Below are 16,568 nucleotides of genomic sequence, written 5' to 3'. Positions count from 1 at the left end.
TAACTGCTCACATTTACTTTCTTCTATATATTTTACTCCTGTATAGACTTTTAAAGTAAATTATTACCAAAAAAAAGTAATATATCCTCATATTATATTCACTGAATGTAACTGAAATACTCTCTGATGATCGACTGTTGCCTAAAAACTGTTTGTGAAGAGATCTGTTGAATGTCTGCCTGTAAACACAGACAAAAAATCATTTATTCAATACCCTACGTGTTACCTTGAGGATTTATTTACTGATATTTCGCATGTTCGTGCTGAGTAGAAGTCACTTTGGTAAACATTTTGACAGAAATGTGCTTTAACACAGCAGAGAAATAGCAATTATACAACAAAACCAAGCGAGCACAGAATAAACTTGTGTGTCTTGTAAATTTGTCGCACTGACACAGAATCCAATTCACTGTCAGGTGATTCTGTGTGAATTCAGCAGGCCTGTTTTTTTTCCAGCCTCTGATTCAGAAGTGGTAGGCCTGCAGCTCACCGAATCTGAACTGCTTGTTGTCAGTGACGGTGCACTGCAGGTCCCGCATGCGCCGCGCTCGCCGCTCCTCCAGCACCAGCCTGCGGGAGTGCTCTCGAGCGGCTTGCTTCTCTGCTCGCTTCTCCGCCCGCTTCCGTTTCACCCAACTGAGGAGGTGAAAGAGGGACAATGTTGGGTGAGTTTAACATTTAAAGTTTAATGTTGGACTTTTGAGGTGATCTATGGCCAGATTATATTAAATGCCTGGGTACACACATGTAAAATCCCAGTTTTAGTTTTACTATTAACTATTAGAGATGGGAGAAATTAAAGTCCCATATATTCAAGTCACAAGCGAGGGTTAGGGTTAGGGTCAAGTCTTAACCTTCAAGTCATTCTTGCAAGAATCAAGCAAGTCAAGACGAGACCCTGCTTTAAATCAGTCAGGTTATAATAAGTCAGGTCATATGAATGTAGAAGATGATGATTTTTTAGATAATCCACATTTAAATATGATTAAAATAAAAGACCATCATTTTGAAGTGCTAGAGTTTTATTACTCATACAATGTAAAGACATATATAATCTAAATATATATTAAGAACATCAATAAAATGAAAATAAAACTACAGAGCCTAAAATCTAAAGAATACTGACATTAAACCATGGAAGTGCATTTCAAATATTAGACAAAAAAAATAATTCAAGTCATTTCACCACTTTCATTTTACTCAAGTCTAAGTCTAAAGTCATGAGTGTCAAGTCCAAGTTGAGTCTTTTACTAATGTTAGTCAAGCAAGGCTCAAGTCCTATTCATACTAAATAAAATAAAACCTATAGCCTAACTATAATATCTATTTTCTGAAAGGACAATTTTTCTTCCTACTGGTTTTAACTAAATTTACTACCTTTAAATTAAATGTCTCTACAGCTTCAGTATGTGAAGCAGCCACAATATGAAGAAAAAGTGTAAAAACTCACAGTTTGAAGGCACGTTCACTCTCTTGGTGGCTGTGTAAGAGGAAACCGCCGTCCTCCTCCAGCTTCTTCAGCTCCAGCAGCTGCTTCTCTTTCTGCTGCTGCTCCTGCTTCCTCTGGAGCCACAGCCTGAAAGCCTCCTCTGAGTCACTGCTGTGTGCACAGTCTCTCTGTGGAGAAATGCATATGAATGCAGCCGTGAGTCTAACATGAGAATGTTATGACCTAATGTGACCCTAACATTTGCTTTTCTGTGAATCAAGTCTGAGTTTCTGCCGAGTTTCATGCATTTGCTATGGAACAGAAATGACATCAGGTGTGATAGTGTACATTTTAAAACAATACCCTCTAAAATTATTCTACAAAGAATTACCCATATTTCTTTTTATTTTAATATTCTTAATCAGGCATTCATCTCTGTAGATCAAGAACAAGACTACTGACAAACTAACTAACTAACTAAAATACACTAGTGGCTGCTTAATGAATTAAAAAAATTCAAAATGAAAGAATAACCCATTTTTAGTCTGGCTTCATGAGTCCTAATCCTTATATTTCTGTAACTGTACTGTCTTATTATTAATTTTAGAGGGTCAGTGTGCCCCCTTGTGGCCATACCTTAGAACTGATCCTCTCCATCTCCTGAGCTCGGAGGATCCTTCTCTCCTCTTGAAGTTGCCCTCTTTTCCTCATCAGCCAGGCCCTGAACGCCAGCTCGTTCTCCTGCCTCTTCTGCTCCTCTTCCTCACATTTCCTCTGCTCTGCCTGACGTGGTAAATGGGATTAAAAACTGGTTTTAGTTATGAACATCGAGTGGAAATTTAATATGATATACAGTATAAGCAATTTGGTTATACGAGTGCTACCTCTACCTACCTCTCTGGCCAACTTCTCCTTCCTCTCCTGGATCCTGAGCAGCAGCTCCTTCTGCTGAGGAGAGAGGGTGTAGGTGGCCTGATAAGGTGTCCCAGTGGCCGACTGCACCCGCCGCTGGCTGCCTCTTCTCTGGCTGCCTCTCTGGCTGTGATTGGCTGAGCTGGGTCGGTTCCTAGGCTGTGCTGGAGGTCTGGGAGTTCGGAGGTGATCCGCACTCTTGATGGTGGAACAGCGAGTGGAGGAGGAGGAATTGTGGATCTTAACAGAGCTCGTACTCTGCTCGTGAAGATGTGGGGAGAAGTGTGAGTGGTCGCTGTGGTTGTTTGTGATGGCAGGGAGAAGTCCTTGACTCTCCAACTCTTTCAAGCTGACCAGGTCAAACTTCCCATCTTTTTCTACAAGGACTCTGCCCTCCTTCACCTCCTGCCCTCCGTCACTGCTCTGTCCAGCTCGGTCGGCTGCTCCAGGTCCTGCGTCTCCCTCCTGAGGTGAAAGTCTCAGCTCGGACAGCTTCCCTGACACAGTCTCTGCCTCTGTATCCATCAGCCTGTCTTTGTTCTCCTTTCCTCCCTCTGCATCACCGCTATTCACATCCTTCTCAAACTGCAGTGGAGGCACCACCAGGTCCACCAGTGTCTCTTTGAAATGCAGCCTCCTCCGCCTCGTTATATCTGGAGCTTCTTGGTCCTGCAGCTCACGGTTCGCCTGCTGGATCTTCTCCAGGATGTACTTTTTCTCCTCGTCCGTCTGGTCATCAGTGCTGGGAGGAGAGCTGTCTCTGTCAGAGTCGTACTCCAGCGGCTCCATGGGTGGGGGCCACCTCTCTTCTTCCTCTTCCAACTCCATTTTCTTACCTTTCTTCTCGTCTTTGTAGTGCTTGTGCTTTTGTTTGATTCCTTGCAGTTTCTCATCCTCCTCCTCCAGTGCTTTGTCAATGTCCACTTCAGTGTCATTATACTCGGGGCTCTGTGGTGGTGGAAGAGACACTGGATGTAAATGAGTGAGGAGCATCAATACTTAACAGGTAATAGGTGTGCTGCTGCTATAACAGACATGTATAAGTGCGTTCATTAATATTACATGGAGCAGTGGCACAGTGAAAGTATGTCACTGACTGTATGACAACAGAGGAGGTTTCACATCACGCAAATAGTGATATGTTTCAGATCAGGTAACTCAACGCCACGTAGTCTCTGTCACACTTTCACAGAGCAGGGTCAGGGTCCAGCTCAGCACTTGGTCTGCAGTCAGTGCATCCAACAAAACAAAGACAAAAAAAAACCTGACTTACCTGGTCCCCGTTCTGGCCTTCTTCATCAATCAGCCAGTCCAGATCCTTCTCAAAGTCATCCTCATACTCCTCCTGGGACTTTGTGTAAACCACCTCACTCATGTCCTCAGATCAGAGAGAGAAATTCACTGTGTGATTATACTGCAAAACACTATAACATCAAGTGTGGCTGGCTCCAAAATAATGACTATTACCTGTATCAAGGACGTTTATCTGTTTGTTAGTTTGATGGTCAAAAAGTAAACTACATATTTTGGGGATGTAGCAGCCTTAGTATGTTTTTTTTTTCTTGTGCTATACTGCGATGGTGTGTAACAGGGAATCTTTAAACTCATCAATGAATTAGCCTAAACAACCTGACACCTGACCTAATGGTATAACCCATATAATATATATGTTACTCTAAAATGTACAGTATTTATTTATTTATTTGACAGAAATACACACTATAGGGTTGGAATTAAACTATATTATTCTTGTTAATAGCTGCAGTATTTTCTGACTCTATGTAGGGTCTGTTTACAGTCACTTTTGTATCTGTGTTACACAGCTTACACGGTGTCACACAAAAATACTACAGTCTGCTTTATTTTTAAACTGAGGCAGAGTAAAGAGACTGCTGGACGATTTTAAATAAGCAAACTTTCGGTTTACATGAGAATCAGTAGCAGTAAATATTATTTTAATACGGTATTGAGACTCACCAGCAGCTCTCTCCTGTGCAGCAGTGTAGTGTCGAGTCAAAGCGGTAAAAGAAGACATGAAGACACGTTTGTCTGGTCACTGTTTCTTCATCTGACTGTTCCTCACAGTCTGCGGAGCAACACCTGAGCACATAATCTGCTTCTTGTCCCTCTGCAGCACTAAAAGGTTTAAGGAACCCGTCGTCATAGAGACCGACAACACGCTTTACTACTTTGCGCATGCGCAGATAGGCACCGCGCGCCAAACATTACATTATCGTCTTATATGGCCTGTAACTGTTACTTTGTTTGTGGTCCAATCTCTATTCTTGTTATCTTTACTTGTATATTGCTGCTACCTAGTGTTAATTTGAATTTCATAAATAAGAGCACATCTTATATTATTTTATCTTGTTTTAGTTAATTATACATTAGCCTTACTTCCATAGCACTTGTCAAAATGGTAGTTACAAAATGCTTCACAGCTCCACAGCAGCAAAAACACTCAAAATCGTTAGATATTAAGTCGATGACGTAGTTATTAGATTAACTAATATACTTTGACGATGAAACTGCATGTCGCGCTGAATAACGGAGTCGACTGAGAGCACGTGAACGCAACACGTGACTTTGGACGCAATGTATTCTGGGTGTTGAAGTCCGCTGGTGGCTTTTTACAGCTCGTAGAGCTGTGTAACGCAAGTGCAGTAAAAACCACACCCCCCGTGTTGCCTCAGTCACTACTGCGATGTGACACGCCCCTTCACTGGAGACACGAGTGACCACACGTACACACACACACACACACACACACAACTTCTGATAATGTTGATAGTCGTTATTTAGCACGCGACGCTTCCACCCGCGAGCCGAACACGACGTCGAGAAAACCGTTTGTCTTCAGATGGCCACCATCGTGTTGTGTACAGTCAACAGAGCGGCTCAGAGTTCGGCGCGACGATGTTTAAACGCACATTTCAAGCGTGTTAGTGGCGTAAGAGAGTGTCCCTCCACTCACAGCCCGCCACTGACTTCGTTTCCGGGAGCGAGATGGTTTTCCAGGTTTACCGGGGTGAGGTTTGTGTCCCATGGGACCGCGGGGAGATCCACAGCCGGACGAATCCGGCGAGCTGCACTGGCGCTGAGCGGAGCCGCAGTCGTGACAGCAGCAGCGGCCACAGCGGTGCTAGTAGCCAACGGCAACCACTTCCAGCGGGCAGAGATGGCGACGAGAGTCTCCCAATCATCCGCGGAGGAAGAGGGGGACATCCTGGAGCGATGCCGGGGGTTCATGTCTCCTCCGGTGACCGACATTAACGTGCTGCAGGGCAGGAAAGAGGACATGAAGACGAGGATGGAGATGCTGATCATGGAGACTCAGGCCGACTTCTGCAGAGCCCTGGAGAAGGTGGACGGTGGGGAGTTCAAGGTGGACCGGTGGAACAGAAAGGAAGGTGAGAAAATGAAACAGCAGTTTTCATCATCCTGATCGTAAAGTTTAGTCTTTTTATGACATTTCCAAGGATTCAAGCTGCATGTTTTCTTTTTCTTAGCTGGACGATAATTCAATAACAGTGTATGTAACAATGCCTGAACCATTTGGGGAAAATATCTTACTGCAATTTTCCTGACAGTTATTGTGATTACGATTTTATATATGACATAGAGAACATACATAAATATGAGGCTTTAACAAAACATCCAGCAAAGCCATGTGACCTGTGGTGGACAGTAACTTTTTAACATTATCCCCCTTTTTAGTGGTTACTGTGTAACTCACAGAAGCCCTGTACTTCCTGTGACAACATCAAAATAAAAGTTGAATGCTTCTAATTTACAGACAGGGGGAACTGAACCTTTTGGTCTGATTATAGATACTGGATATTGTCTCATCTTATGTTCGGTCTAACCAATATTTGGTCAAGCTGCTATATGTGCCAGTGCATAAGAAACCTCAGGTTCACAGTGCTGCTTTTATTGATTTTATAGGGGTCATTTTATATTCCTTCCAAGACACAACAGGCCATATAAATCTGCGACCCCATGATGACAATGTATGTGACTACAATGCTTAACTGCCAGAGAGCAATGCTAACCTTTTGTGTGTCTGTGTGTGTCAGGTGGTGGAGGAATCAGCTGTGTAATGCAGGATGGAAAAGTGTTTGAGAAGGCTGGGGTCAATGTGTCAGTGGTGTTTGGGAACCTGACTGAAGAGGCTGCCAAGCAGATGACGAGCAGAGGGAAAGTCCTCAAAGGGAAAGATGGTGAGCTCATATTATTTATTATTATTTTTTACACTGCATAAAATCTCTTTAGCTCCACACTTGAACATTGAGCTGTGTTTTCTCTCAGGGAAGCTGCCATTTTGTGCCATGGGCGTGAGCTCTGTTATCCACCCCAAGAACCCCCACATCCCCACGGTGCACTTCAACTACAGATACTTTGAGATCGAGGAGGAAGATGGTGAGTGTGTGTTGCCAGGCTTTGACGTCAGCAGTCGTGTCTTGTTGTCAGTGTCACTACTGAGTATGTGGATGAATGGTAACCCTTGTTTCCATCTTCCTTGTTTGTACGTGTGCTTCAGGCACAAAGCAGTGGTGGTTTGGTGGAGGCACAGATCTCACTCCGGTCTACGTCGATAAAGATGATGGGTTTCACTTCCACAACACCCTGAAGGAGGCGTGTGACAAGCACCACTCGCAGTACTACCCCCAATTTAAGAAATGGTAAGAGTTGCAAGATAAATCCTGTGCCAGTGGAAATCCACGTACGCATTTCGGCACGTATCATATCTGCATGCCTGATTTCTGCGTAGTTGCATGTGTAAATTACTATGGGGTGTAGCCTCACTGCTGTAAGACAATGATAAGAGGAACAAATCTGCAGTTGCAGAAAAACCGTTAAGCTGTGACACTGGCCAGCTGATGACCACTGGGGATATTGAAGTAAAGGGTGTGGTTTATCTGATGTCATTTTGTAATATGTAAAATGTGTCTTCATTTTAATTTCTTTCTTGCTGAGATATGACTGTTACAATTCTCCTGTCAGTAATCATCAACATTTAAGGTGCTGGGAGGTGTTTTTTTTTTTTTAGAAAATGAAGCTGGAAGTAGCCTCATATCAGATGAATAGAATATGTTTGTATGACTATGTTTTGAAAATGTGTACGCATTAAAACTGTCAGATTATCCCTTTGACCCATATACACTCTCAGCTGACCTATTTCTCATTCCTGTTTCCTTCCTTTTAAGATGAAAATAAGAGATAAAACAACGTGGAAAAAAAGATTTAATTTTACAATTGTGTTGTTCAGGTGTGACAGGTACTTCTACATTCGTCACAGAGGAGAGACTCGAGGTATCGGGGGGATCTTCTTCGATGACCTTGACTCCCCAAATCAGGAAGAAGTGTTCAAGTTTGTCAAGAGCTGCGCTCGCACTGTGGTGCCCTGCTACCTGCCCATAGTAGAAAAACACCTCAATGACTCGTTCACGGATGAGGAGAAGAACTGGCAGCAGATACGACGAGGCCGGTGAGTCAATGATACACAAAAGGTTTAGAAATCAGAAAAACAGTTTTCCAGGCCTAGAATTGTTATTTGGGATTGGGATTAAGTGACTGTTTGGGAAAAGTTTTTAATTTGGGATGACCCCGATCCAGTATACATTGGATATGAGCCTCAAAGCTGCACAAATGTCACTTCACTTGTGTCACGTTATACACGTAGTACTCATTATCTTCACTCACAAGTTAAGTTGGCAAGAGCTAACAGGATGCTAAGTTGTTGAAATGTGCGGTTTTTAATAATGTGTGGCTTTTAAATGACTAATGTAAGAGAGACGGAGTCTACTGTGGATGTTTGACAAATATATTCACTACTACTAATTTGTTAAACTACTTTAATTGATAAGTTTAGTACATTTTGTACAATTATTATTGACAATGTAAACTTCAGAGTTTGATGCTCTGCTGCCAAGATAGTTCTATTGGAGATTTCATTTTTAACCAGTGCTTAAATGCACTAACCTGAAAGAGTTCATTTGCCTGAAGGAGCATTTACCAGGAATAAAGCTCACAAAATGAAGCTGATTCTTTTAAATATTGCATACCATAAATTATATTCTTCTATGTGTGTGTGTGTGCGCGTGTGTCCACGCGTGTGTGCGAGCGTACATGCGCTGTGTGTTTAGCTTCTGCTGCTAAACACACACACTCTGTTTGGTTTGTCTTGTTGTGCTGCTGCAGAATCATGAGGGCACTACCTCTAACCATGAAGTGCATATAAAAGGCTTTTTCTAAGGCTACATAATTAAAGGCCTTTTATTTAAAAAAATATACACTTTTACAAACGCACTTATTATTATTATTAGTATTTTGGTAGTAGAATAGTTAGTTTATTATAGCTTATTTATTTACATTATAGTTATGTTTTTGAAGTGTTTGATGTTTTAGCGGACACCTTTTTGAGACCGAGAGCTACCTGAAGGGTAAAGAATAATATGGAGGGCTACCATATTAACATTTTATGCACCTTATTTTTTTTTACCATGTAAATGATTAATATTATGCATTCAATTATATACACATTCATTCCACTGCTTACTCCTAACGATTATCAGTTTTTATAAACAATATCAATGATATTTTACTGAGTGATCATATGGATACATGCTGGAGTGCATATGTTTTTTTTACCAGAGCAGGAGACCAAGAGACAATGGATTTGTTTCTTGTTTGCTTTATTGGACTAAATTAACCACAGCATGGACATTAACTTTTCTTTTACCTGAGTGCACTACCTGCCCATGGTGTGATAGTAGTCGTTTGATTTAGTTTATTAAGATTTATTTTGAACATATTTTTGCTGACAAATGGCCCCAACATAATTTAGTATAAATGACATTGTGTCTACAGCAGGTTTCTTTTGTGTGTGTTGTAGATATGTGGAGTTTAACCTGGTGTACGACAGGGGAGTGAAGTTTGGTTTGGCCACGCCTGGCTCCAGAATCGAGAGCATCCTCATGTCTCTCCCCCTCACCACCAGGTAAAGACTGAGATCTGAGTCAGCGGTTTTCACTGCTCCTATGCTTCTATGACGCTAATGAGTTTGTCGGTATTGCTTGGTAACGAGTACGAACTACATGTTTCATCCTCAGGTGGGAGTACATGCACAAGCCTGCCAAAGGTTCCAAGGAAGCTGAGATGATGGAGGTGCTTCAAAACCCCAAGGAGTGGGTTTAACTGCAGGTTTTCGTGTCAACACTGACATGTAAACATCCAGGAAAAAGTTCTTTATATTTTACAAAGGTGTCACTTGTTTGACAAGACCTGCAGCAGCAGAACAGACAGACACAGAATTGCCTGAAGAGTTTTTAACCTAATTAGTGCTTTTCTGTTAGCTTTATCAAAACAGCACTTTTTTTTCCTCAGTTTTCTGTGCCTGAGCTAAATGTGTCAAATCTCTTGCTTGACTGTTGCAATGCACTGAAAGGGAAATGAGGATAAACTGAGCCACCAAATTAAGAACTTCTTTGCAAATGTTATATAAATGTTAATACATTTGCTTTTAATGTTTACAAGTGCACCTGCTCACCATTATGGCTTGTTTTGGTCCATCGAAGCTAAATGAGTCTCGACTTCTCCTCTTTGAGCCTTATGTACAATGAGATTGGATTCATTTGTGGTTAATGAGTCACTTTCTGCTTTGTTTGAACAGCAGAGTATAGCACTTGGATTTAAAGATTGTGTTTCACTGGAAGAACAGGATGAATGTTGATGAGAGGCCAAGTGAAACATACATGTTGGAAGATGTCTGTCTATTGAACTCATTCCAATAAATTATAATAAATTGTATTTTAAGAATAACCTTTACCCAAATGAAATTCGTACAACCTTCATATTCCTTTCTCTCAATCTGAGTTTCATTATCTTTTTATTTTGTTCGTAGTAGTCATACATTCCTATAACTTCTCAAATTTAAGACCTATTTTAATGGTTTCAGTCTGAATATCTTGTGATTCTTGTTTCACATATTTAAATTTAAGTCATTCACACTTTGTACCTTTTTAAACCTTGAATAAATTGGTACTGCATCTAAAACTAGAACGAAGGAAAACTCCACACTTTCTTTAAAATGCATGTAGAAATGTTCTCTTTTACACATTGACATGTTTTATGATATTTTATTACAAATTAATTCAAGCTTTTGCAGATAAAGGATTTATAACAAGTTCCTGTTAAACATTTCCTCCGTTTTATAAAGCAATGTAAAAACAAGGCTCTGTAAGTAGTCGTCCAACTGACCACAACATAATGGCTTCCTCTACCAGCACAACTTAGTTCAATGTCATAGCACGTGGTGAGGTTCAAAAGGTCAACTCACATATAAGAAAAACCAGTGCTCAAAGCCTCAGAGGTGACATGTCTGTATCAAATGAAAAAGAAAACAAGTATTTGGCTTATTGAGTGTATGCAGTAACATTGCATATTGAGTTGCATATTGAGCAGGTCTTTTTTCCACAGAATTACAATGACATTAATCACTCAAATCTGCGGTAAACTCATCGAGCCAAACTTTACTTGTTCTCGTTAAAACAGCTCAGTTCGAGCTTAAATGCAAAGTGCCTTCTTTTTTTCCAACCTAGTGTATAATCTTTACATTAACTTCAAAGCATTTGCTGCTTTTCCTATCGAGAGAAAAAAAACAACCTCACTGTAATTTACTTGCACACACACGCGCTGTACATTATTTATAGATACATTTACACATGCTAAACATGGACTGTGTCCATAAAGACATCAAATACACAGCCTCTCCCCTCTTAACTTCACCCGTTTGCCAAAAAGCTTCAGTCTCTATTGCTTCATGTCCCATATTCCTGCACAAGTCACTCCAAAACTCACAATTTACTGTGTTGCTGCAAATCAGTTTTAAGAATCCTCAGTGCACTTTCATTAACAAAGCAGCACAGCAAACGACCACACGGTCAAATAACTTCTCGAGGGGAGAACTTTCACAGTTAAAGCAGGATCTGAGCACAGACCAACAACAAGGCTGCGCTGAGCCTAAAGCTCAAACTCAGGTGTTCAGACCCTGCTGCATGCATGACTAAATTATAAGCACATATAACCACACACAAAATGTATTTCCGCACACCTGTTTAGAAGTGATGGCCTTCTCATATATATGTATATGTATACACACATATACACATACATATATATGTATATATATGTATCATCATTCATAAGTACACCGAAGTTGGGCCAATGCAGTTATTTGGCATTTGAAACTTTCACAATTAGACACTGCAATGTTGGAGGCGTTGAAGTGTTGTGCATCTCTGTTCTAGGCTTATAAAGATTCTGAACTGCCCTATATTGGCACTTTAACATACACATTACAACATTAATATTCTATTTAAAGAAAGGGCCAGGTGTTAATTTGTTAACTGCTTGTGTCGTGACTATTTTACAATCACATCTGCAGTGAAATGGACCAAATATGTTGATAACGACCATGAGAGAAACAAATTATGGACTATACTACCTTTAGCCCCCAGTATGCAAATGCAGGTAGCAGTGGGCTAAAAGCCTTTATGCTCTGGTGAAAAATACTTATGCTCATTATTCTCTAAATATGGTTTCAAAGATATAATACGTAACATTTCTGCATTAAAACATCTAAAAATGACAACTATTTTCTTGAGTAGGGTACTTGCATTAGCCAAAATGTTTTAAAAAATTAATTGGAATCCATAGAAATCCATATTTCCAGTCAATACTTTAAAATCCTCCTCTGTAGCCAATAAAATGCCAGAACTCTTGTTTGAAGCCATAGATATGCTGGTCCTGCAAATATTTCACAACAAAAAAACAAAAAGAAAAAGAAACGGAAAAAGAGAACAGAAAAGCTGAAGTGCTTTTACTTGCACATACTGCTTTCTACTTCACTGTAGCAGTTGCGACTACTGAAGATGCTGGGATACAATTTCAAGGGGTGGGACAAAGACCCCTAGTGATCAAAATTAGATTCTGTGAATTTAATGCCTGACATGGAAGAGATGACGGAGTTGAATATATAATTGTTTGCAGCTCTCTCAGGGAAAGTAAACAGATGACAAACCTGTTTTTGAATGTTCAGTCTAGTTGCCTAAAACGGCTAAATTCAACTGTAATTAGTCTTAATTCCCCTGGAAGCAATATTTCATGGTATACGTGCTGTTGCTGGATAAGGCAAAGCACACTTTTTGTTGTAGACAAAACTGGGGGGAAACAGTAAGTACTTAGTTATTTGACAAGAGGTCAAATATAAGGGTTGACATCTGTTTAGTCTAAAACATTGGCACTAACCTTCAATAAAGCATTGGCCCAACCCTCGTGTACACTCTGAATAATTTTCCTTCATTATCACATTACATGTTCTTCTTTTCACTACATGCAACATTTGTTTTGCCTGCACAGTTAAAAAAAATGTGGCTACAGTGTGATAGCATAGATTCAACATCAGGAAGTTCAGCAGTGGTGCTGCTGGGTTTTGGATCATTTGATCAATCGTGCCGTGGCCTCACCTCAATGAATAAAGGTTAGTGCAAAATACAGCAGCACCGACTCTATCAATCAAAGATTGCATTGACCGTACAGTTATTAGTGTTTCTGTGTGTTGAAGGAGGAAGGCTGGTGATGCCACAACAACAGTGGCATTGTAAGAGGATCAGATAAGAAGTCATAGGTGTAGGTTAGGGCTTTTGTTGGAGTAGTAGTGAAAGGCAGGTTTAATTTGCATGGCCGTTGGCACTACTCGTGCTGGTGGTAACTATATCCTCATACTGTGGAGGTGGCTCTGTCTCAATCTGGACGTCTGTGTGGCCCACAGCCTCCTCATAAGACGGCGGCGGATCTCCAGCACTTCCTCTACCCGATGTGACCTCCGAGCCCGGGTAAGCTGGGCTGCTGTGGATACTGAGTTCTGATTGGTCACCGTGGTGGTAATCCCTTCCCCAATGGTCCATAGAAACCACTGACAGGACGTGGTCGTGACGCGAGTGTCCCAGGCTGGGGCTGCGCCGCGAGCGCTTGCGGGAGTGGCAGCGCCAGACCGTGATGGCGACGGAGGCGATGATGAACACGACCAGCAGCAATGGCACGATCAAGTAGAGAGAGTGGACTCCGCCTACCACCGTCTCCAGGCCTCCAGATGGACTGCTCTCCCGCACGTATTCCTCCCAAAACCGTTTCTGCACGCAGTCAGAACAAACAAACAAAAAGAGTTTTCTCAGGGAAAGCTTTAGCGACATTCATGCAGGCCACAGTGAGCAGTGAGGGCACGGAATTGTTTCTAAAACTCAGGATCACAGTACTTAACACTTTGTAAATGGATTACTGCAACACAAAAGCAGCAAACAATATGGCCCAGACAGAAAGAGGCCATATAATTGGCCATATCCATCTGCATGACTCTCGGGCCTCTAACAATAGACTGACAAATGCAGCTCCCTCTACAGCTTGTACTCGGCTGTTCTTCCTGCTGATAATCATCACATCCGGGGGAGAAAAAAACCCAACACATTCCACAAGCTACTGTTATTGGAATGTAATTTAATACTAAACACATTAAACAGATGTTTTTAAAAGGATCATGAGAAAGGATCAGTTACGCAGCAGTAGTATTGATTTGTGGAATTGATCTTTGGCTGGGAGTTTTTGCACAAGCCACCTGATGGTGGTATTTTTTCAAATATTATGGTTTTGCTTGTTGTTGTGTAATGAACACTTGAGCTGTGGTTTAATTTTTCTCCACTCAGTCACAGGGATTTATCCGAACACATGACTTTCTGCTTCAGCTGACATCTCAAAACTAACACCAACCACCTAATGCTAATTCAAACGTATGTTTTTGTACAACCTGACATGTTTAATTCTGTACTTAATTGTACAGAACAGTAAGTACTAACTACGAGTTAGTTTAGATGTGGTGTATTTCGTCCCCCCCCTCACCGTCTTCTCGTCGTTCTCAAAAGCCTCGCGTGCCTCCTCATAGGTGCAGATTTCCTCACGGCACTCCCTCTGGATGTCACCCTGCTTCAGCTCCTCCAGCATGAAGTTGGCCCTGCGCAGCCGCCGCAGCACGGAGTGGGCTACGTCCGACGGCAGGAACACTGACAAGAGGTGAGACGTGAGGTTAAAAAGTGTGTGTGTGTGTGGGGGAGTAAAAAGGAGGAAAATGGAGCAGAGATGGGGGCACAAACAAAGACAGTAGAGCAGAGCCAACTTTTCTGCATAATAACATCCAGCCATGGGCCACATGAGAGACACTATGACAACACTAACACTGATGACTAATGTTTGTGTGACAAATGTTAAAATGAAAGATTAAGTACACATGAGCTTTTCTTCCTGTGAGCAGGAGTATAATGTTAACACACTTACCACTCCCCATGGTTCCTGCAAGTCTGTGTCAGAGCTTTATCTGAAAAGCGAGCAAACACAATAGACTGACTGTTAACGATAAGTCCAAGTTCTGTGTTTTCAGCATCTTAAAAGAGAACATGATCTGATTTCTTCGTCGCTCTATGACGACCTTAAACTGAATATAACTGGTTTACGGGACAAAGAAAGCACTTGTGGGTCATGTCTTGTTTTCCACACTATTTTTCTGGACCAAACAAAATACTCAGTTTAAACCTAATAAATTACAGTGAATATGAATCACACAAACACAATCACACCAAAACTTCTAGTACAACTATGAGTATCTGATATGAAACTGAACAACTTTTTACTACATTTATGAGCATTCATTAAAGAGTAAATTCAGTAAATTGTGGTCGTTGGATGAAATTAAACCATCGTATCAGTTTTAGGAAAAGGTTAAAAAATGATGTCGTAATAATGTTATCATTTCGCTGTAATTACAGTAAGATGAATCATCCTTGACGTGTGTGAGTGCGTGACACCAAAGGCTGCTGTAGGCCAAGGCTACACATGTGTGTGTAATGTATGTGTGTGTGAGATCCGGGAATCCTACTCATGAAAGTAGACCCCCTCCCAAGCGGAGGAAACACCGCTAACAAAGCGCCGCCGCCCCGTTACACACGCCGTCACAGCGACGGAACAACAAGTGGGAGGCTTGGAAGCGTCAACCTAATGGTTTAAGCGCCACTGTGGCTGCTGCCGTGGACGTTTCCGTGGATGTTTCCGTGGAGCTGAGTGTCAGTGAGATGCTAGTTATGCTGCTAGTTATCGCCCCGTGTATTGACAAGCGTTGATTTGTGGGATCCGTGCGCGTCGGTCCAGCGGTTCATCCTCGGATGTCATTTAACGAGCGACACACGGTTTAAAACGCCACAGACGTGGATGTAAAGTTGTATGTTGAATGTATCTCATTTATAACAACAACGTCTGTTAGTGTGGAAATAAAGTTCAGCTCTCACCGCTTTCTTGTCTCCGTTATGCGCATTAGCGATCCCTCATTTCCTCCGCTGCTCCTAAGTACAGCGCATGCGCACTGCTCTGTTTGTGTATCATGAACTGGCCCCGCTCCCCATTTAAAGGGACAGTGCACATGTTAAATTGACCACTGACCACCAGTGACCACAATAATAAACCATTTCCCAGGTCAAAGTCTTCATGGGACCCGAAGCAAAATTAGATTGTGGGGGCCTTTATTATCATCAATAATAAAGCAGTGAATGACATAATACTTATGGCGGAATTCTGCACAGTTGTTGCTCCTATTGCTGTCAGTCAGGTTCTTGCCCCTTAGGGGTCTCAAACGTAAATAACCTGGGGGGCCAATTACTATCTCCTCTGATAAGGAGGGGACCAGTCAAGTGAAAAAAGTAAACATTTAGAGGGAAACAACTGTTGAGTAAGGGTGGGAGATATGCCCTTGTGTTGATTTTCACTTAGTATTCAAAATGGCACACTACTAACAGGTGAATAATGGTGTCGTGTCAGCTTACTAAAAAAATAACAAAATAAATCAATAAGTGCGTTTATTATCATCAAAACTGACTGTTTTAATTCAAACATTTCAATTGAAAGAAAAATTGCAATGTGCAAAAAAAAAATGCAAAAACAATATTAAAAAAACATTCACAAATTCACAGTGCAAATACACAAAGGCCAGCATTGAATAAAAATAAACATACTTTAATAATAAATAAAGAGCCGGAACAGTAACAAGATAACTAAATTTTTAACAACAACATGTGCTAAGAATCTTTGTTATAAAACTTTGTATAATATGCAAAATATTTGCTGTTATTGT

General features: G+C 41.3%; 3 protein-coding genes across 3 annotated transcripts; 1 reads left to right on the top strand and 2 right to left on the bottom strand.

Annotated features, from left to right (window-relative positions):
* Positions 1-464: 464 nt before the first annotated feature.
* On the bottom strand, positions 465-3,716 carry ccdc181 (coiled-coil domain containing 181; the record flags this gene model as incomplete). Its single annotated transcript, XM_083888469.1, has 5 exons — positions 465-636; positions 1,451-1,617; positions 2,066-2,212; positions 2,324-3,289; positions 3,615-3,716. 5 exons carry the CDS (start codon positions 3,714-3,716, stop codon positions 465-467), a joined length of 1,554 nt encoding a protein of 517 aa, XP_083744595.1.
* A 1,401-nt stretch (positions 3,717-5,117) lies between these two features.
* Positions 5,118-10,513, top strand: cpox (coproporphyrinogen oxidase). Its single transcript, XM_083888490.1, has 7 exons — positions 5,118-5,751; positions 6,418-6,561; positions 6,650-6,760; positions 6,882-7,023; positions 7,611-7,829; positions 9,237-9,341; positions 9,454-10,513. Exons 1-7 carry the CDS (start codon positions 5,202-5,204, stop codon positions 9,536-9,538), a joined length of 1,356 nt encoding a protein of 451 aa, XP_083744616.1. The 5' UTR covers positions 5,118-5,201; the 3' UTR covers positions 9,539-10,513.
* Positions 10,514-12,247: 1,734 nt separating this feature from the next.
* On the bottom strand, positions 12,248-15,765 carry prrg1 (proline rich Gla (G-carboxyglutamic acid) 1). The gene is made up of 4 exons (XM_083888491.1): positions 15,730-15,765; positions 14,726-14,765; positions 14,294-14,454; positions 12,248-13,533 (listed from the first exon to the last, which is right to left on the bottom strand). The coding sequence occupies exons 2-4, from the start codon at positions 14,733-14,735 to the stop codon at positions 13,072-13,074; spliced, it is 633 nt and encodes a 210-aa protein (XP_083744617.1). The 5' UTR covers positions 14,736-14,765; positions 15,730-15,765; the 3' UTR covers positions 12,248-13,071.
* Positions 15,766-16,568: the final 803 nt, after the last annotated feature.

This window comes from Microchirus variegatus (assembly GCF_963457635.1).
Source record: "Microchirus variegatus genome assembly, chromosome: 4".
NCBI lineage: Eukaryota > Metazoa > Chordata > Actinopteri > Pleuronectiformes > Soleidae > Microchirus > Microchirus variegatus.
The sequence above is the reverse complement of the archived record's forward strand: the minus strand, read 5'-3'. Positions and strand labels throughout refer to the sequence as shown.